This window comes from Myxine glutinosa, chromosome 11 (assembly GCF_964187855.1).
Source record: "Myxine glutinosa chromosome 11, kmMyxGlut1.1, whole genome shotgun sequence".
NCBI classification, from domain to species: domain Eukaryota; kingdom Metazoa; phylum Chordata; class Myxini; order Myxiniformes; family Myxinidae; genus Myxine; species Myxine glutinosa.
Genome location: NC_136271.1, coordinates 76,896,269 through 76,918,224, shown reverse-complemented (window position 1 = coordinate 76,918,224; position 21,956 = coordinate 76,896,269). Strand labels below are relative to the sequence as shown.

Genomic DNA, 21,956 nt, shown 5'->3' with positions numbered 1-21,956 from the left:
TCCCTGTTTAGACTTCCTTGTGCTGCTTTTGAAAAGGCAAGAGAACAGATATTATACACAGAAATAAACGTACAAAATTAGCAACAGCACACAGAGCTGGCGAGATTCCTGCGGAATTCCGCAGTTCCGCATGAAAAAAAAGAGAGAATTTCAGATCCAAAAAAGTCTTGGAAAAACAGAGTACAAGTGAGGCAAATCAAACCACATGTACTTACTTAAATGTCGAGTGGTATGCTTTGAGACAACATAATTGGCAATACCAAAAACCGCGTCAAAAGGAACTTACTCTGACCACATTTTCTTTGGCCGATGCCAATCCAAAAACAACATCCAGTGGATGTGGATAAAAATAAACCTTGGGAGATGTCCTTGGAAACTGCCAGGGAGATCTGTAACAACCTCACTACAGGCTTGCCTTGTTCAACGAACGGGCAATCTTAGAGGGGTTGTGATCATCACAGACTTTGGGCTGGGAAGAAGAAGAAAAATAAATACAAAACTCTTATCAAAACGATTGTGCTTTACTTGCAGTTTAGAATAGACACCAGAAGATAGTTCTTTTCTTGTAGTTTTTTTTTGTTTTGTTTTTTTTGCACAATGTACAAGCAGTGCTTACAATCCTAGCAGACAGCGCAACATTCATCCTATTCAGACTTCAAAAATATTTACAGATAAAACCAGAAAAAGTGCTTTGCAAACACTGGGCCGGCCGTGAGACTCATCGGCAGGCCAACGAGTTCCTCCTCAAAGCAAAAGCATCACCCCAGTGGCTCAAGGGTGACGCAGGGATTTGTTTTGTCAATAAAAGGGGGAAAAGCCTGGCAAAAACAATGTGACGAAATCAAACTTATGCAAATGACTGACCATCAACTAAACTAAAGCGCAATTGTACATCTGTCCATAGGTTTGCCGTTACCAATGAAACAGAGACGTGCTGCACACATTGTCAATAAACTAAAGATTGTTTTTCTTAACACGTTTTGTTTATTGCTCATAATTTAGGTAGATTTGCTGAAAACAGCATGGTAACATAATAAAGAAACAAAAAAAGAAAAACGAAACACTAACCATGGGTTATGTGTAAAAAATAATTACAAAAACAAAACAAAAAAAAGCAATTAGAAGTACTATATTGCATAGAAACAATGATCAAGATTAATAAAACATGATAAAGCAGATTTTTTTTAATGACATTGTAAACTGTTTAAAGCAATAAATAATCTTTCACATTGAAATCTCCCTATTCTGATACGAACTTGCAAGTGAAGGTGCCGTACATACCCAGACTTCTGATATACATACATTTTATTTTTATTTAAAAATGAGCATTTTTATACCATCCATTACTCTGAAGGCTTTGCCTCTGAGGCTATTTTAAAAATACTTTTGCAATAGCACACAATCTAGCACGTGTAGCAGCATGACGCCCAAACCAAAACAAACAAACAAAATAATAAACTAAACAAAACATACGCCCATGTGGTACCAAAATATGTTCAAGTAATAAAGTAAAAAAGGGCCTGAGAATATTACTTTTCTTCAATCGGGCACCATGCCATCAATGCCCGACAGGAAACTTCTTCTTCTTCTTGAGGAGTCTTCACGACTCCGCGATAGGTTCTTGGAGACTCGTCAGTAAAGCCTTGTATACAGGGGAGCTGAGGAACCGTGGGTACGAGTCTCTGTGCATAAGGGTGTAGATCTGCATTTGGGCATCGTCGAAGGCCTGCGGCGTCGGCTCCGTCATGCTCCGGTTTATAACCTCCCGCACTCTCGAATCCAGGCTCACCTGCGCATAAAGTCACGTCGAGCAGGTCAATGCACCCCTCGCACCACAATAAATTGTCAACTTTCAATTTTTGCACACGTGCAAATTATTTTGAGCATGGCACCACGATACGACTACCTTATAAAGCTTCATTCCCCACTTTAAAGAACAGAGCCCACTGGGTGGCTGAAAATAATCGTGGCATGGAGAAAACCCAGACACTTGTCCATGTGCGAGGACAACATTCACACCACTGATAGCTCGATCACCAAACCTCCATGAATATAGATAAGCAGCAAAACAAATTGCGTTTCATGAAAAAGGTAGAACTTAAATTTTTCTTTTGTACACAAAGCTTTGGCTCATGGAAGGGCAAAGAGAAAGAGGTTAAAATTGTAACAGTGACAGGCAGTAGAGGAATGAGGGTGCAGTGGGGCCACAGTTTTTTTTTTTTTTTTTTGTATACAAGATCGAGGCTCGTGTAAGAGCTAACATTGATCACAAAAAGACAAACTGACACATAAAACATATGATAAAGGGAGAGGGAGACAAGATGGAGAGCAGGGACATCGGGAGATCTGTGGGAGGGAGAGGGCTTGGGGGAGGGAGGCATGGGAAGGGGAGTGGGGAGGTGGGAGAGGTATAAAACACATGGACACTGCTGGGACTTCCAGGAAAGAAGTTGGTATTTCAAAAAAGTGGATCTGCGGTGAATAAACGGGGGTACAAAAGATCAAGGTTTTGGATGGGGGAAGATAAGAGATGGTGGTGAACAGCTGTTTTAAAGACCTGGAGGGAGAAGTGGGATTGAAGAGAGTGAGGGAGTTTGTTCCAGAGGCGGGAGAAAAGAGGAATGAAGGAGTGAAGGTGAGCAGAGAGTCTTGATTTTGGCAGTTTAACCATAAGAGGGTTCCTGGCAGATCTTGTGCGACCTGTAGGAATATTTGGGGGCCAAGGCACAGGGAGAGCTGGGGGAGCTCACCTGTGAGCTAGGCACACACAAGTGAGGGAATTTGGTTGCACACAAGGGAGGGAGTGAACAAACAGGAAAAGAAAGATAGAGAGACGGGTAGGAAGCACAGCACAGTAACCCACAAGTAAGAGGGTTGGGTTGATAGGGTTAATGTGGGTAGAAACAATCACCGTAATAGGACATAAGATGGTGGTACACCACACACCACCTACCTGCTTGAAGTTCTGGAGGGAAGAGTGTGATTGAACAATTTCCATGGAAAATGGAAATGTTTCGAGTGTCAAGTGTAAAAACTACTGTCAAACACTTGCATGCAACACAGTTACACAAATGGTTATATTGTCCTCTGTAATTGAGTTTAGTCGTAGATTTTTCTCTCCATTGTGCCCACTCTAACCAGACATCACTATGACTCGAGTTTCCAAACTTGTATCCTCATTCGTAACCACAGTGTTTATTAAGTCCAACCTAAACGTCTAAACAGCATGTGCAGGCAAAAACAGAGAAGTCAAACAGTTCCGGAGAAACACAAAACTATGAAGCGAGACAAATACTTCTTTAAAATAAAATACAACCATTTCACCCAAATCATTGAAAGCTTAATTATATATTGCGATGATCAATGTCAGTCTGGCAGAAGCACGTGAACGGATCTTTTCACTTGGTTTTGTCTCAAACTTCCCATGCCTGCCCCCCCCCCCCAAGTCCTCTCCCTCCCACAGATCTCCCGATGTCCCTGCTCTCAAATGTTGGACTGCTTCCCTCCCGCTCCCTTTATCTTATGTTTTACGTATGTGTCAGTTTCTCTTTTTGCGATTAATGTTAGCTCTTATACGAGTCTCGATCTTGTATACAATTTTTTTTATTTTTTTTTAAACTTGGGGGCACGCAAGTCAATAACGGGGACAAATTGGAGCTAAACATTTCCAGTGGAGCACTGTGGGATTTGCTGTTCACTGCACAATTCATCATGTTGGTTGGAAACATCGTTGTGCACATCGAAAGCTTTGAGGATGAATAACTTGGGAATGCACGGCTTGGCGAATATGTCTTGCAAGCTGCCAATTAGGAGGAAGTAGAATAATCGGCCTCTCGCAGTGAAACGAATATGTACAGCCTCTCTGGGATGGTGTCGAGGACAAGAATCGGTCGCCAGTGAAGCATTTTGTCAGCTGCAATAATTTCCTCACTCAAATATGCTCGAGCATTCCAGTCAAGGGATATCATCAAATTACACCGCCCCCCCTTCTCCCACCACCCATCCTCCTTCCCACCCCTCCTCCCCCCAAGCCCTCTCCCTCCCACAGATCTCCCGATGTCCCTGCTCTCAAATATAGTGCTTGTGTGTTTCCCCCTCTTGTCTACCGCTCCCATTATTATATGTTTTATGTGTCCGTTTTTAAAAAAAAATTGTGATTAATGTTAGCTCTTTCACGAGCCTCGATCTTGTATACAAAAAAAAAAAAATTCCAGTTCCTCTGGCCACAGAATAGCTCCGAGCATCACTGACAGAACAGAAAAGAATGATGCTGATTAATCGTTAATGTTTAAAAAAAATTAAGGTTGAAGCTTGGAGATTTCAACAACAAAAAAACAACTATTTTTCAAACATATTTTTATGTTCACAAGTGATAGCAAGCACTTATGTATGGTCCAAATGTAGCACACACTTTTGAGCCGTCTGCTCTGTGTTTGACTCCAGACGCAACTATAAACTGTCGGTTCGGTGCATTGCATGACAAAGCGCACCGTCCCTCGGATGGATGTTAAGCTGGGTATACATTTACTAGCATTAGTTGGTAGGCATTAAAGATCTCAAGAACTTTCGCAAAGACTTGGCGAGTTATCGCCGGCACCCTGAACAAATTCAAAATTCTTGCTCAAATCAGCTGCAGTTGAATATCATTGCTGGCCACTGTCCGGCGGGTTCACAAAACGACTCGAGCTAAGCTTCACCCTTGGCTGACCCGGAGAGAAGATGGAATTAATTGTAGCCATTAAAGTATGGATGAAATCAACAGCTCATTCATTGGTTGAGGTATGCCAACTGCTTTTGGAAGCAAGAAGCTGACGTTTTCAGGTGACAGCTCTTTGTCGGAGCAAAAGAGCCAGTGCGAACCCATCCAGCCTTTTGCTCTGATGAAGGGTTACCACCTGAAACGTCAGCTTGCATACCTCAATCAACGTCTTGTTAATCTAATCCTTTGTTATTCATGCTTGCCAAAGCAGATCCACACGAGCCTTCACCTGCAAGACCAGGTATTATTTACCTCCGCCACCGAAGGTGGATGGAGGTTATGTATTCACTCCTTTCTCTGTTTGCCTGTCTTGTTTCTTTGTCATTGTCGGTCGGTCTTGTTTATCTGTGAGCGCGATAACTCGTGAACACTTTCAGATATCTTTGTCAAACTTTACCAGAGGATTCAGGACAAAAGTGAGTCTGTGAATGGCTTTTTTTAACCATACAGGAAAACTGTCAAGGTCAAAGTTCAAAGTTCTCTCATTTGTTTGTCCTGTGTGTGTGTGTGTGTGTGTGTGTGTGTGCGTGTGTGTGTGCGTGTGTGTGTTACTGTGTGTGTGTGTTACTGTGTGTGTGGGTGTGTGTTACTGTGTGTGTGTGTGTGTGTGTGTTACTGTGTGTGTGTGTGTGTGTGTGTGTGTGTGTTACTGTGTATGTGTGTGTGTCTGTTATTATGTGTGTGTTACTGTGTGTGTGTGTGTTTCTATGTTTGTGTGTGTGTGTGTGTGTGTGTTTCTATGTTTGTGTGTGTGTGTGTATAACTGCAACTGAGCGAAACTGTCAGCTGAAGGAGCAAAAGAATGTCATTGTCTTACACGAATGGTTTATTAAATAAATTGCAGAAGCATAGCCTGGTACTTCGTAAGCAGTTTGTGAGTGCAACTTTCATGGGATAGGGTGTCACTCCACTGCATCAGAGTCCACTGTACCTGCGATCTATTTTTAAAGTTCGCTCTAGATGATGGATCCAGATTGCGTATATCATATTCCCATCAGGAAGAAATTCATTGTTACCCGGCAAAGCCGGGTACATTTGCAAGTATATACAGACTTGGCATTTAATATGGAATTTTTTTTTTTCCTTGACTTCGGTTTACTTTCTGAACTCAGTATATCAATCTGGTGAGTTTATTTTACCCTTCGGTGATGTCTTTGTTGAAAGAACCATGACACTGATTGTCTTTCGCAGCAGGAAGTCAATAACAGGATTATATCACAGGTGGCGTGACAAAATGTAAGGACAGGTACATTTGACGATTGGCTTCACAATCGGGTATATAAGGGTTGTTGCGTTCTGTATTAGTGGAAAACAACTGCTGCACGTCTACAAAAGTTATTGCCGCTTCCTCTGGAGATGGTCCGTCAACTTGACAATGCTGTTTGTCATGGAGTGGTGGCTTTACGAAATTCTGGCATGAAACAGCGTGCTATTGCTCGGCAGCATGGCATCACTCAAAGTCAGGTGTCAAAGATCCTGAAACGAAATGCTCAGAGGGGTGTCCCTACTCCAATACCGAGGCCAGGACGTCCACGCAGAACCACAAGGAGAGATGATCGCCAGCTGCACCGGTTAGTCTGCAATGGCCGTACCAAGTCAGCTAATCGGCTTAGGCTGAGTGGCAGCAACTGACAAATGTGCCTGTATCCAGAAGGCTAGTCAACCAACGACTGGTTCAAGCAGGCTATCGTGCCAGGCGTCCCCAGAGAAAGCCACGCCTGACCAGACAACACAGCCAGCGCCGATTGCAGTGGGCCAGAGAGCACAGTCAATGGCAGCCAGGACACTGGAATCACGTGACCTTCAGTGACGAGTCTAGATTTCTGGTCTATCGTCAAGATGGCCGCGTCCGAGTGTGCAGACAAGTGCATGAAGCCCCCAACGAAGATTGTATAGTGCCAAGAGTCCAAGCTGGAGGTGGTGGGGTGACCGTTTGGGCTGCTTTTCATGCAGGGGGAAAAACTGACCTGGTTGTTCTGAATCGAAACCTGAACCAGTTCAAGTACAGGGTCATTCTGGAAGAAACATTGCTTCCATTTGCTCGTGCAGCCTTTCGAGGAAACTTTGTCTTCCAAGATGACAATGCACGGCCTCATCGTGCTCGCATGATCCAACACTTTCTTGCTGACCGTTGTGTAGAGCATATGGAGTGGCCTGCCATGTCCCCGGATATGAATCCGATAGAGAACGTGTGGGCAGAATTAACACGTCAAATCGACAACTTGGACCAGCAGCCCACCTCTGTGCGTGAATTGCAGCAGACTATTTTTTTTTTTTTTTTTTTTTTTGTATACAAGTTCGAGGCTCGTGAAAGAGCGAACATTAATCACACAGAAAGACAAACCGACACATAAAACATATAACATAGGGAGCGGTAGACAAGATGGGGAGAGAGGGGGAAGGACACAAACACAACATTTGAGAGCAGGGACCGAGAGACATGGAGACATCGAGAGATCTGAGAGAGGGCGAGGGCTTTGGGGGGGGGGGGGCGTGGGAAGGGGGCAGTGGGAGAGGTATAAAACATATGGACCCTGCCAGGACTTCCAGGAAAGAAGTTGGAATTTCAAACAAGGTGGATCTGGGGTGAATTAGCGGGGGTAGAAAAGATCAAGGTTTTGGATGGGGGAAGATAAGAGATGGTGGTGAACAGCTGTTTTAAAGACCTGGAGGGAGGAGTGGGATTGAAGGGAGTGAGGTAGTTTGTTCCAGAGGCGGGAGAAAAGAGGAATGAAAGAGTGAAGGTGAGCGGAGAGCCGAGATTTCGGCAGTTTAACCATCAGAGGGTTGCTGGCAGATCTTGTGCGACCTGTAGGAATATTTGGGGGACAGAGCACAGAGAGAGGGGGGGGTGCAAGGCCGGAGAGGAGTCGGTAGAAGACAGAAAGACCACCTACCTGCCTGCGTTGAGTGAGTGAAAGGCCCTCAGAGATAGCTTCATCGCGGGAGATTCCAATAATTCTGAAAGCTTTGGTTTCAACAGCGTGAAGCCGAGCTAGGTGTGAGGCAGGAGCACCGGCCCATAGGGGAGAACAGTATTCCATTGAGCTGCGGATGAAAGCCTTGTATGTGGTGAGGAGCTCAGGTGTGCCGAGGAAGGACTTCGCACGACGGAGGATGCCCAGTCGGCGACTGGCTTTGGAGGCCAGCTTGGAAATGTGGTTTTCCCAAGAAAGATCATGGCAGATAGTGAGACCCAAAATCTTGAGCGACAGAACTTCTTGGAGAGGATTGTTGAGAAAGTAGATGGGAGGGTTGTCCAGTCGATCTTTTCGGAGAGACATAGTAAGAGTGTGAGATTTGTCAGGATTGAAAGACATGTTCCACTTGTTTGACCAGTCTGTGATTTTGTCCAGGTCTTCAGAGAGTGAGGAGGCAGCAGACTGCCGATCTGAGGGAAGAGGAATGGAGCGGCAGAGAGTGGAGTCATCAGCAAAGAGATAGAGAGGATTTTCGAGAGAGTCAGAGAGATCATTGATGAAGACCAGAAAAAGCACGGGGCCCAGAACACTGCCTTGGGGAACTCCAGCCTGAACAGGAAGAGGAGATGAGAGAAACCCATTCAGGGCCACACGTTGACGACGACTAGAGAGGAAGTCCGCCAGCCATGCGTGGAGATTTCCATGGATACCAAAGGAGGAGAGTTTGGTGAGCAGAGCGGGGTGCCAGACCGTGTCGAAGGCACGTGATATGTCGAGGGAGACAGCTCTAATTTCCTGTTTGGCATTGAGGACCTCCATCCATTGTTGAGACAGCAGAAGTCACTGCATGGCAAGCGATTCCTGTCCAAACCTTGGCAAATCTCGTGAACAGCATGCCTTGACGTGTACGTGCTCTCCTGAATGCTCGTGGGGGTTACACGAAGTACTGAACTGTAATTTTACTGTCCGTAATCCCAGTCATAATTTAGCTTTTGTTTTTGTTGAAAAAAAAATTGGCTAATGTGCAAAATAAAGAGATACTTCTGGAAAACGTACAGAAGTTTAACACAGTACTGTCCGTGAATTGAGTTCGATATCAGTTTACATCACTTTCAAGGATCAATTTATTTGCTCCGAAATGTCAAATGTGGTTTTTGTTTCTTTTAAAGGTCACATTAACAAAATCTAGAATAATTTCAACATAATTCCAATGAACTTTTGGTTCTAAGTCATCTTGAAAAGTAAGTTCACCCCAACAAAAAAAATATTCCATATTAAATGCCAAGTCTGTATATATATTTTGTATACATATACATACACATGCATATACATATATGTATATTACATATACATACACTACATGGCCAAAAGTATGTGGACACTCGAACATCACACCCATGTGTGCTTGTCGAACATTTCATTCCAAAATCATGGGCATTAATATGGAGTTGGTCCCCCATTTGCTGCTATAACAGCCTCCACTCTTCTGGGAAAGCTTTCCACTAGATTTTGGAACATTGCTGCGGGGATTTGCTTCCATTCAGCCCCAAGTGCATTAGTGAGGTCGGGCACTAATGTTTGGCAGTTGGGCAATTAGGCCTGGCTCGCAGTCAGCGTTCCAATTCATCCCAAATGTGCTCGATGGGGTTGAGGTCAGGGTTCTGTGCAGCCCAGTCAAGTTCTTCCACACCGATCTCGGCAAACCATTTATGTATCGACTTTGCTTTGTGCACGGGGGCATTGTAATGCTGCAACAGGATAGGGCCTTCCCCAAACTGTTGCCACAAAGGTGGAAGCACACAAAATTGTCTAGAATGTCATTATTTCCCTTCACTGGAACTAAGGGGCCAAGCCCAAACCATGAAAAACATCCCCAGACCATTATTCCTCCTCCACCAAACTTTAAAGTTGGCACTATGCATTCGGGCAGGTAGCATTCTCCTGCCGTCAGACTACCAGATGGTGAAACGTGATCACTCCAGAGAATGCGTTTCCACTGCTCCAGTGTCCAATGATGGCGAGCTCGACACCACTCCAGCCGACGCTTGGCATTGCGCATGGTGATCTTAGGCTTATGTGTGGCTGCTCGGCCATGGAAACCCATTTCATGAAACTCCCTACGTGCTTCAGCCCTCAGCGGTCCCATTCTGTTAGTTTGTTTGGCCTACCACTTCATGGCTGAGCTGTTCCTAGACATTTCCATTGCACAATAACAGCACTTACAGTTGAACGGGGCAGCTCTAGCAGGGCAGAAATTTGATGAACTGACTTGTTGGAAAGATGGCATCCTATGACGGTGCCATGTTGAAAGTCACTGAGCTCTTCAGTACAGCCCAATCTACTGCCAATGTTTGTCTATGGAGATTGCATGGCTGTGTGCTTGAATATATATACCTGGCAGCAATGGGTGTGACTGAAACAGCCGAATCGACCAATTAGAAGGTGTGTTCCAGATACTTTTGGCCACGTAGTGTGTGTGTGTGTGTATATATATATATATATATATATATATATATATATATATATATATATATATATATATATATATATACACAAATACACTCACAGCAGTACCTGGCATTTACTGGGGAAATTTGTTGAAATGTTTATTCAAATATTTCTTGCAAGAAAATCACAAAACGTATTACTCGATCACTCCCGGTGAAAACATGCAAGCAGGGAATAAGAACATACTCGAGGCCTGAACACAGAGGTGTTATAATAAACCTGTATAAAGCAATCTTTTTAACAACAGGCATACATGTAAACACCATAACATCTAAATGCGTTGTTGACAAAAATCACAACAACCTCAACATATAATCTTCACAATACATATTACTTGATCGCTCCTGGGAAAAAAATCCAGGCAGTGTATTAGCGCAAGACCTGAAGGCCAATTATTTGATTTATTTATTTATTTATTTATTTATCCAAACATAGCCCTCAATCTTCGTCTGGATGAAAGAGGAGGCCATGCCAACTTTGGTTGCACTGATTTCTGCAGGGTCCAAATGCATCAACGAACAAACGCAAACTTTCTTCTTTATATACATATTGTTGCGAATATGGAATTTGGCCTCCATATCCGCTTGTAAATATTCCCCTATTTCTCCAATACTCCCCAACTTTCCCCAATCCCCCATTCCCTAGTCCCATTGCATGTAAATAACACTCTGTAGAACCGACCTTCCCCTTTTTTTCCCCCATTAAATGTCGTGCCCAGGTCCCACCGCAACACACGTAGACAACTATAGGACGTCTTCCTAGTTATTCTTAATCTATGTCAGTTAAGGACTCGTTTCCATTAATTCTGACTCTTCGTTGCACCAGAATGTGATTATATGGCATCAGTAGTGAGTTTAGGACCTTTCCCATACCTCCTTCCATCTTCTTCCCCAACAATTACAACAACAACAGAGGAGATGGCGGCGGCGCGGGGGAGGATGCGTCCTCACACCGGCTCGATTAGCGCCATTGACCACGCGCTCCACGGGGTTACCACGGAGGGGCTGGCTGTCAGCTCCTCCTCAAGGGCGGAGCCTGGTAACCCCCCGCACCCAATCAGAAGGGCGGACCGATTCCATCTGGGGCGGCGCTAGCGAGCCGAGGGCGTGTCACTCCCCGCCGGATATACGTGGCGACTTACCGGAAGTGAAAAGAGATGCGCCCCCAGCTGGAGAAAGAGGTACCTGCGAGCGCTGAGTCAGATGCGCCCCGCCTGAGAAAGAACGTTGCCTGCGATCGCTGAGAGAGAAAGACCCGCCTGAGAAAGAACGTCCCCTCCGAGCGCTGTGACCTCCCCGCATCTTTGGACCGGACTGTACCCTGCTTTGAGCCAAGAGTGCACCTTGAGCCATCGCTATCTGCCTTTCCTTGCCATCAATCCCCGTGTGAGTCAGCCGTTGTCCCGTTTACCTGTCGTCTGTCCGGGGTTAATATAAGAGTGTGTCTAAGTGCCTGTCTTCCTGTGATATACCTCTAGCCCCTGTAATCTAACCTTTCCTTACGAATATAATTGAGAATCGAAACATTGGTGTCTGTCATTATAACCCAGCCGGGTGTCTTCTTTTTCCTTATTGAGCCAGCATGGCGCGGCTTCGTCAACGTTCGGGTACAATCGGGTAATTTGTGCGGACACGACGGCCATTCCGCTCGGCCCACCTTAACATCAAAGTCGTGTCTGTAACAATTGGTGTCGAGGAGTGAGATTCGGACCCGGGACTAAATTAGTTAGGCCCAAATTTTGGGAGGGAAAATCGAGCCGGAGCGCGTACGGCGCTCGACCGAATCGATTCGGAGCGCGGTCCCGCGGTTACTGCGCTCGCCGAAATTATAACGAAAAAAAAAATAAAATTTGGATTTGTTTTACGAAACTCGAATTTTGCAAGTCGCGCTATGGCGGATCAAGACGGCTGGGGTCCGGTAGGGGAGAGTGAAGCAGGGTCGGTCCAGGACCAAATTGAGACACGTGAGGAGAGCGAAACAGCGAGGGTAGCAAGCACGCAAAATGGCGCCTCGCTGGTCACCGCGCCGGCGACCGTGGCAGCGCCCCCGGTGGATTGGAACTTGTTTTTTATACAAATGAAGGCCCTTATGGCCCAGAATAATGAAGAAATGGCAAACAGAATGGGGAACCGGATGGATGCTCAGGGTGAGCGATTGGAGGGCCAAATGGGGGTAATGAGGGACGAAGCGAGGGGTACCGGTGAGGGGTTAGACAACGGGATAAAAGAGGTGAAAAATGGGTTAATGGGGGTAGAAAATAGAATGGCTGCCCAGGAGAATCAGATAAAAGAGGTGAAAAATGGGTTAGAGGGGTTAGAAAACAGTATGGAAGGCAAATTGAGGGACATGAGGGACCAAGCGGAAAGGGAAGTTAAACAAATGGAGCAGCAGATAGAGGGGGTCAGAATGGGGGTAGAAACGAAATTGGATGCTCACAGGGAGGAAATGGAGCAGATGAGGGTGGCATCTGGGCAGGAGATGCAAGTGATGGGAGAAGAGATCAGAAGAGGTGTGAGTGAGGAGGTCGGAGGAGTGCGCGAGGAGGTGAGGCACTGTAAGGAGCGCATGGAGAAGGAGGTGAGAAAGGGGACGGTAAAGTTACAAGGGGGCATAGAGGTCCTGACGCAGGAGGTGGAACAGCTGACGGAGGGACAAAAAGAACTAACGGAGCAGGTTCAAAGGAACACTGCGGTATTAGGAGGGTTAAAAGTGACACAGAAAGAACTAAAAGACGACTTGATAGCGACGAAGAGGGAATGTCAGATGGTACGTGAGGGACTGACAACGAGGTTGGACGAGGTGGTAGAGGTAATGGAGACGAAGGACCGGCAGGTGAGGACGCACATGGAAACGGTCAAGGTAGCCTTGGAGGACGAGCTTGAGGAGACGTACCGGGGAATAAAAGAGGTGAAGCACAAATTAGAAGAAGTGGAAGAAGGGATGAGCGAAATTAAGAAGCGACGGAGAGGGGATAAGAAAGAAATAAAAGAGGAGATAAAAGAATTGGTCCAAAGTCTGTGTTTGGATCGTGATGACGTGCTCATTAACCGGATGAGGGATTCGCAGGTGATGGAGGAGAAGCGAAGAGGAAGAGGACCCGGTGTAAGTGGTGACCAATATGGTCGTGCGTATGATGCGCCAGGGGATTTAAGAAGCTTGGGGGTCGAGATGGACCCGGGTGTTCGTGAGAGGCCGTTGGTGAAGTGTGCGACAGGTCTGGTGTGCGAAAGAGGAGGTGTGCGAGAAAGTCCGACTCTGGGGTGTGTGAGGAAAAAGTGTGTGCCAAGGAGTGAGGGTGCTGGCGAGAGTGAGTCGGTCGTAGCGCGTGTGCGAGGGGGCACATGGAAGCGCGGGGTGGTGAGTGTTACAGAGGGTGTGACGGGAGAGTGTGCGCAAGAGTGTGAGCGAGAAAGGTGTGTGACGGACAGGTGCATGGGGAAAGAGTGCGCTGTCAGAAGTAAGGAAGAGTGTCCACCTGTAGTGAGTGGTACAGAGGGTGTAACGGGAGAGTGTGCGCGAGAAAGGTGTGTGACGGACAGGTGCATGAGGAAAGAGTGCGCTGTCAAGAGTAAGGGTGAGTGCGCTGTCAAGAATGGAGGCGAGAGTAGTGAGAGTGACAAGGAGAGTGAGTTGGTTGTGACAGGTGAGCGAGGATGTACACCTGGGATGGAAGGATGCACACCTGGAATGGTAGAGCGTGAGTGGGAATGCACGCTGGAGTTGGTGGTGAGGCACATGGTTGGGTGTGCGAATGAGGGCACACCTGTGATTGTCACAGAGGAGGTGACCGAGGAGGGGGCGCGAAGCGGTGTATTGGTGAGGTGTGCGAGCAACGAATGTGTGCCACAGTGTTCGGTGGTCAGGTGTGTGACCAAGGCTGTGAGTGGAATGAGGGTACCTGGGTGTGTAAGGAAAGGTACGAGGAGCATGGGCACGGCTGGATGTGTGAGCAAGGAACGGGCTGCGGGATGTAAGCGTCCAGGTGAAGCATCGACGTTAGACGGGTTAGAGGTTAGAGCGACTTATAGCCGAATCGGGCCCTCGGTGCGTGCTGGGCCTCGCTTTGAACGGCCGCGTCCGTGCTCCACTAGGCGGAGCGGGCGGCCCGATAGAAACAGTCGTCATGGCGACCACTTTTTGTTGAGGCATTCCAGCAGGTCGAGATCGGGACATTGGATGGCTCCACGCCGAGGTGATGCGTGGGATCTCGGCCCGGGTAAGCCCCGTCCCTGCACCGAGTGCCGGACGTATCCAGCCGCTGGCACAGAACAACCCGCATTCATGGCTTGGCTTTACGAAGCCGGGCTTTGGACAGGGATTGGCGCACCGAGAGGTATTAGTGAGTCGACTGGGTGATGAGGTTAGTGTTTTGGACCCAAAATTAGAGAAAAACAAAATTTGATGATTGGCAAGGGATTGGCAGTAGTGATTGGCAGATGATGGGTAGTGATTGGCAAATTTTTGATTTATTGAAATTTGATGTGCAAAATTGGTAGTGAGAGACCCCCGATGTGGTGGGATGGCAAATCCACCATCCTTCACAGGTGGGGGGGCAAAGGAGCAATAGTTTATGGGGTGTATGGCAGTGAAAACTAGCCCGGGTGGGTTAGGTTATATTGATAGGGCCCTAGAAGATGACATTAGGTAACGTTAAGTTTAGTTAGTGACTGATACCTGTAGTGGGGACGCAGGTAGATTAGTATGGATGATAATGACGGGGGAGCGCAATAGTTTAAAGGGACGACTGGGAAGCGCAAGTTTCAGAAGGGAGTAGTTAGATGAGATGATGCTGTGTGAGAATTGAACAGGTGTGATTGCACAGGTGTGCAACTGGACAGGTGTGTGGAGCAGTGTATGAGTAGTGAGTGTTGTGGATCAGCGCGAATGCGCTTGGGGAGAGAAGGGTGCAGGTGGCACCAGGTGTGAGAGCACAGGTGTGCAGGTACAGGTGTGTGGAGAGAGTTGGAGTAAGTGGTACGGAGTGGTGTGCATGGTGCGAAGGTGTGGATGGGGGAAGAGTGGACCCCTTTCACGAGTACCCGGGGCGGGTAGTGTAAGTGTTAGGTAGAGGGTACAGGTAAATTGTGGTTGGATATTGGCATTTGTGGTGCGGTTGCAGAATGGTGTTGTGGATGGGTGCATTAGTGTTGTGGAAATGGCTGGGCGTGTAGCCTGTTAGTGTGTGTAGTTGGTTGGGCACTCCACCACTGTGAGGATGTCGGCCAGGTGAGGCCGCAGGTGGGCTCTGGGAGCCGGTAGAGTTGTGGATGGGGCCCGAGGATCCCGGGTGTGGATCGGGCAGCCCAGTGCCAGAGAGGGCACCGAGTGGGGAGAGTGCCAGAGGGCCTTCCCCAGGTAGTTAGGTTAGGGTAAGGAGCAGGTAAGCTCGGAGGCAACTGCAGTGGTGGAGGTGTGCAGGTGGGTAGACCCACTGGGAGAGGTACACGCCACAGCCCAGAAATTGTGCGAGGGCACCGGGAGATGAATCGGGGGAGTGAGACCCCAAATTGAAGAGCACCACAGTTTGGCCAATGGGAATTGGTTTTTAGAACCCATAGTGTAAGAGGGCCAATGGTTTGGCCGGAGAAAGACCCCGGGTAGTGTAAAGTTGTTAAAGTCATTAAGGAAATAGTTAGGATTGATGAACCTGTCGCACCATACGCAGCCACTTACCTGTGGTGATGATGATGACTCCACACCTGTGTTTTCTTTGTTTTGTTGCAGGAAATGAGATTGCTGTGGATTTGTGAGACGCATCACGACGTGGATGAGACATTGGGGTGATTCCATCTCTCCCTCCCTAGGAGGGACTGATGATGAATTGGTAATGGCAAATTTTGATGTGCAGTTGGAGATGGCAAATTTTGATGAGAGTTGAAAATGGCAAATTTGATTGGTTAGGAGGGAGAGAAGACGAATTTGGTTTATGGGAGGAACGGGGAAGACAGTAGGGATGTTTGTTGATTAGTAAAGTAGATGTTTATGGGTAGTGTTGTGTTTTGTGGATACAGTAAGGGGTAAGGGAGGGGCCATGTAGGTTACCTGGTGGGGGGGGGGGGGGGGCGTACGATAGGAACGTACCTGTCTCACCTGGTTCCCATGTGCCCCCAGTGTGCATCACCTTACATTGCGTGCACTTTTGCGCCCTTACCACCTTACTCACTTGTCTGCTTCTTTTGTCTCCCACCTCCGAGGATCTGGCTTTGGGGTAGAGAGAGAGGAGAGAGAGGTGCTGGCTGCGCAGTTGTGGGCCTGCACTTTCGCTGTTTGCTGCCGGGATCGATACACCATATGGACCGCAATGTTTGTGGCCACCCACAATGGACCGCAGTTCGTTTGCGGCCAAGCACCACCCGGGGATGGACCTATGGGTCAACGTGGCACCTATGCCATACAGGTGAACCACTTTTAGTTAACACCAAGTGCACCACAAGAAGAGCAAGAGACACCTGCAGGGTTAGGGGTTGTCGAATTTATTTTTATTCCAATGAACAATGGTGACTGCACCGATTGGTGGTGGGGTGGTGCTTTTGATGCTCGGGAAGGGTGCTCTGCACGTTATTAAAGGCCGTCGGCCACAGAGCACTCGTGGGTTGGTGTATCGATGCTGGCAAGCGTGCTCTCTCTATGCATAACATCTGCATGTGTTCCTCCAAAAACAGGTCCTGGATCGTAGTGTAAATAGCAGCGTAGTCTTGTAAATAATGCTCCCTACCGGCTGTATGTGTAGTTTGAGAATTCTTTCCGGATTCGGTTATCCTGTGGGTGTGTTTCTGTGAGGAGAAGGGTGCAACGTCGCAGGGGGACATATTTACTCATTTGTGAACATCTGTAAAACTGTCGCACTCAGGGTAGAGTTAATAGTAGAGGGACTACATCTGAGTGCCACACTAAACTAGGTAAAAATTTATCGGGTCGGGACGCCCCGAGGGTAGAGAAGGGTGCAATGTTGCGAATATGGAATTTGGCCTCCATATCCGCTTGTAAATATTCCCCTATTTCTCCAATACTCCCCAACTTTCCCCAATCCCCCATTCCCTAGTCCCATTGCATGTAAATAACACTCTGTAGAACCGACCTTCCCCTTTTTTTCCCCCATTAAATGTCGTGCCCAGGTCCCACCGCAACACACGTAGACAACTATAGGACCTCTTCCTAGTTATTCTTAATCTATGTCAGTTAAGGACTCGTTTCCATTAATTCTGACTCTTCGTTGCACCAGAATGTGATTATATGGCATCAGTAGTGAGTTTAGGACCTTTCCCATACCTCCTTCCATCTTCTTCCCCAACAATTACAACAACAACAGAGGAGATGGCGGCGGCGCGGGGGAGGATGCGTCCTCACACCGGCTCGATTAGCGCCATTGACCACGCGCTCCACGGGGTTACCACGGAGGGGCTGGCTGTCAGCTCCTCCTCAAGGGCGGAGCCTGGTAACCCCCCGCACCCAATCAGAAGGGCGGACCGATTCCATCTGGAGCGGCGCTAGCGAGCCGAGGGCGTGTCACTCCCCGCCGGATATACGTGGCGACTTACCGGAAGTGAAAAGAGATGCGCCCCCAGCTGGAGAAAGAGGTACCTGCGAGCGCTGAGTCAGATGCGCCCCGCCTGAGAAAGAACGTTGCCTGCGATCGCTGAGAGAGAAAGACCCGCCTGAGAAAGAACGTCCCCTCCGAGCGCTGTGACCTCCCCGCATCTTTGGACCGGACTGTACCCTGCTTTGAGCCAAGAGTGCACCTTGAGCCATCGCTATCTGCCTTTCCTTGCCATCAATCCCCGTGTGAGTCAGCCGTTGTCCCGTTTACCTGTCGTCTGTCCGGGGTTAATATAAGAGTGTGTCTAAGTGCCTGTCTTCCTGTGATATACCTCTAGCCCCTGTAATCTAACCTTTCCTTACGAATATAATTGAGAATCGAAACATTGGTGTCTGTCATTATAACCCAGCCGGGTGTCTTCTTTTTCCTTATTGAGCCAGCATGGCGCGGCTTCGTCAACGTTCGGGTACAATCGGGTAATTTGTGCGGACACGACGGCCATTCCGCTCGGCCCACCTTAACATCAAAGTCGTGTCTGTAACAATATATATATATATATATGAGATAAATTATACATACATATCATGTAGATGGACAGTTTAGAGGGTGCTGCCATCTGTAGACATTGTACACAACTTTCCCGACGACGGACACAGGTATGGAGTGCACCAAGGGGGAAAAAATCATTTGATGATCCATTTAGTAACAGAGGGTGTAAATGGCAACAAAATCCAATGAAACCTGCCAGTAGTGCATTACTAGAAGCAACATTTGAGTGGGTACATAAGTTCCAAAGTGGTACAAGTGTTGCTGATTCACTGCATCCAGGCCAAGCTCTTAGTGTTATGCCACAGACAATCACATGTGTTGAGGAACTAATGAGGAAAAAATAAAACAAAATAAATCGGCACATTACCCTCAACAAAATCCACACCGCGATGGACATCAGTCTAAATTCCACGCACGACACAGTCCATGATTTTATCGGTTTCAAGAAATATTCTATACAATGGGATGCTCTATGACCACGCACCACGCACTATGACCATTGAGTGATGAAATGAAGAATTGAATTGGCTGGCTGCTGCATAGTCATCAATGTCCCGATCTGGGGCTGAAGGGGAAGGCCTCCTGAGCCAAAAAAAATGACCGCAGATGAAACATGGGTCTGCTAAAATACACTTGACAGCAAACTAGTGAACAATGAATGGCTGCACATAAACTCACCTTCTTGTGAAACATTCCAAATCTGGGCCATGATTGGTGTTAATGTGACTCATTTCTTTACCAAATGGTCTACTGGTAACAAAGACACCTGCTATAACATGCCATGCCAGAAAATGACACCACACATTTCAAACAAGCATCATGGAAAGGGAGGGAACGCATCCACAGATGTGTTTCTGGATCACACAAAGACTAAGCCAGTTATCACCAGCACCCTGGACAAATAAATTCCCATCACCTTTAGCTGAGCGTCAAGTCTGTCTAGTCGGTATATGAAGGACTTGGGTCAAAAGGTGGTGGGAAAAATTGGGTTCCTTGCTTGACACACAGTATTTAAAAGGATAAAGCATGGACAAACAATGCTAGGAAGGCAATGGCAAACCACCCAGTATAACTATTGCCCAGAAACTGCACCGCAGCAACACCAATGCTCAGTAAAGAGTATGTTACATGAAATAAAATACTATAATATATACAGTCACGTGAAAAAGTAAGTACACCCCATGTAAAGTTTTGACTTTTTCAACATATTTCAACATACAGCTATTTGATCTTCACTTCAACAATATTGATAGATAAAGGTGATATAATAGAACAACTAGAACGCCACTCAGTAGAGCGCATACTCCCGCCGTGGGTCGTTGGAATAGTACGATTTCACAAAAGTTTGAGGGAGTAGTTCAGTGACAACACAAGACAAGACAACACAAGACAGACACTGCTGCACAGATATATATATATATATATATATATATATATATATATATATATATATATATATATATATATATATATATATATATATATATATATATATATATATATATATATATATATGTAGCGGTTACCTTATTCGCATGTCGCGGTTAACTTATCCGCATGTGACGGGTTACCTTATGTTTGGTCTAATCCACGTGCACGGGCTTTTGGTTTGTTGGACGTGACGCATGCGCGGTTGTGGGAGCCACGCCCTCCGAAGAGGGTTTTGGTTTTATAAAAGCTTTACCACTTCCGTTCGAGTTTAGAGTGTGCTGGAGATTCCTGTTTGAATAAACAAGCTTTGAACCCTACCAAATGGCCTCGTCTTCTCGCCTTCCGCAACTTCTAAACTGGTGACCCCGGCTTCCCCCGAACGGATTCGGGGGCTGCAAACGAACACGGCAGTTTCGATCGAACTGCCGGAGTTGGCAACGACGAGCGGCCATGTGGTTCACACACCGCGCTCGGCTCCTCCTCTACGACCGGAGGGGCGAGCCTGCTCCAGGACCCTCCGAAGGGACGCAGTTACGAGGTGTGGGTGGCACTGCTGCTCATCTCTTGCGCACGCACTGACGTTGGCGGCACGGCTGCTTCGTTACCTTCGCGCACATGCTGCTGCTCATCTCTTGCGCGCGCACTGACGTTGGCGGCACGGCTGCTTCGTTACCTTCGCGCGCACGGCTGCTCGTCACCTTCGCGCAACTACACTCTACAACTACAGCTCGCGTGTAGAAAGCTGCAACTCGCGCCACTACTTCTCCGAATCTGCATCCTCGGGAGGCCCGCGAGGAACCTCGGCAGCCTCCCCCGAGGCCTTAACCAGCCCCTCGGTTGGCTCAGCCGCTGTTCGTGTGCACCGAGACCGAGCACTGCTCGAGCCTTCTCGGCACTGCACCCGCGAACTGCAACCTCGGGAGGCCCGTGAGGAACCTCGGCAGCCTCACCCGAGGACTTGACCAGCCTCTCCGTCGGCTCAACCCCACGGCTGCGTTTTTTCGCGCGTACCGAGGCCGAGCACTGATCGAGCCTTCTCGGCACTGCCGAGCGCGCCTGCGAACTACGTACACGCCCGTGGAGTGAATTCGGGGGGGGGGGGGGGGCGCATGTAGCTGTTACCTTATTCGCATGTCGCGGTTAACTTATCCGCATGTGACGGGTCACCTTATGTTTGGTCTAATCCACGTGCACGGGCTTTTGGTTTGTTGGACGTGACGCACGTGCGGTTGTGGGAGCCACGCCGTCCGAAGAGGGTTTTGGTTTTATAAAAGCTTTACCACTTCCGTTCGAGTTTAGAGTGTGCTGGAGATTCCTGTTTGAATAAACAAGCTTTGAACCCTACCAAATGGCCTCGTCTTCTCGCCTTCCGCAACTTCTATATATATATATATATATATATATATATATATATATATATATCTATATATATATATATATATATCTATATATATATATATATATATATATATATATATCTATATATATATATATATATATATATATATATATATATATATATATATATATATATATCTATATATATATATATATATATATATATATATCTATATATATATATCTATATATATATATATATATATATATATATATATCTATATATATATATATATATATATATATATATATATATATATATATATATATATATATATATAATATATAGAAGATTAAAAACACCTCACAGCCACGAAACACGAAATTAAAAACATCTCAGCCACAAAACACGAAATTAAAAACACCTCACAGCCACGTGATTTAAAAACACCTCACCACCACATCATCTTACACCTCACCACCACATAATGCAAAATACCTCACCACCACATGATTAAAAACCACCACCACGTTATTAAAAACACTTCACAACCACAGAAATAAAAGTTTCATGGAGTAGTTCAGTGACAACAAGACACTGCCCAGATATGTAGCTATATAGATAAATAAACCTGAAAATCGCAGAGCCAGAATTATGTTTTGGTCTGGGAAGCCCATGCGAGGTTTCTTCTTCTTCAGTCTTTCACAACCCTGGGTGAATGAATATGCGATCTTTTTTTTAAAAGTTCGAATTTTGCCAAATCTGTTTTATTCGTTTATTAATATACCTCAGCCATTGACAAATCTGGAACTAAGTCTTTATAAGTTCATCAAATACTGACACCGCGAATGACATTCGCTGAGCTAAGTGTTGATATCTCTTCTGAGGTGTGTTAAAAACAAAACAAAAAAA

The 21,956-nt window shown here is 46.6% G+C and overlaps 1 protein-coding gene across 7 annotated transcripts in view; it reads right to left on the bottom strand.

Moving 5' to 3' along the window:
• Window positions 1-502: 502 nt before the first annotated feature.
• Window positions 503-21,956, bottom strand: part of LOC137436789 (regulator of G-protein signaling 17) — a 226,688-nt gene continuing 205,234 nt past the window's right edge. For all 7 annotated transcript variants that reach the window (XM_068130890.2, XM_078786803.1, XM_068130888.2 and 4 more), the window contains one exon: window positions 503-1,789. In XM_068130890.2, coding sequence (XP_067986991.1) covers window positions 1,601-1,789 — 189 coding nt within the window. In that variant the 3' untranslated portion in view covers window positions 503-1,600. The remainder of the gene's footprint in view (window positions 1,790-21,956) is intronic.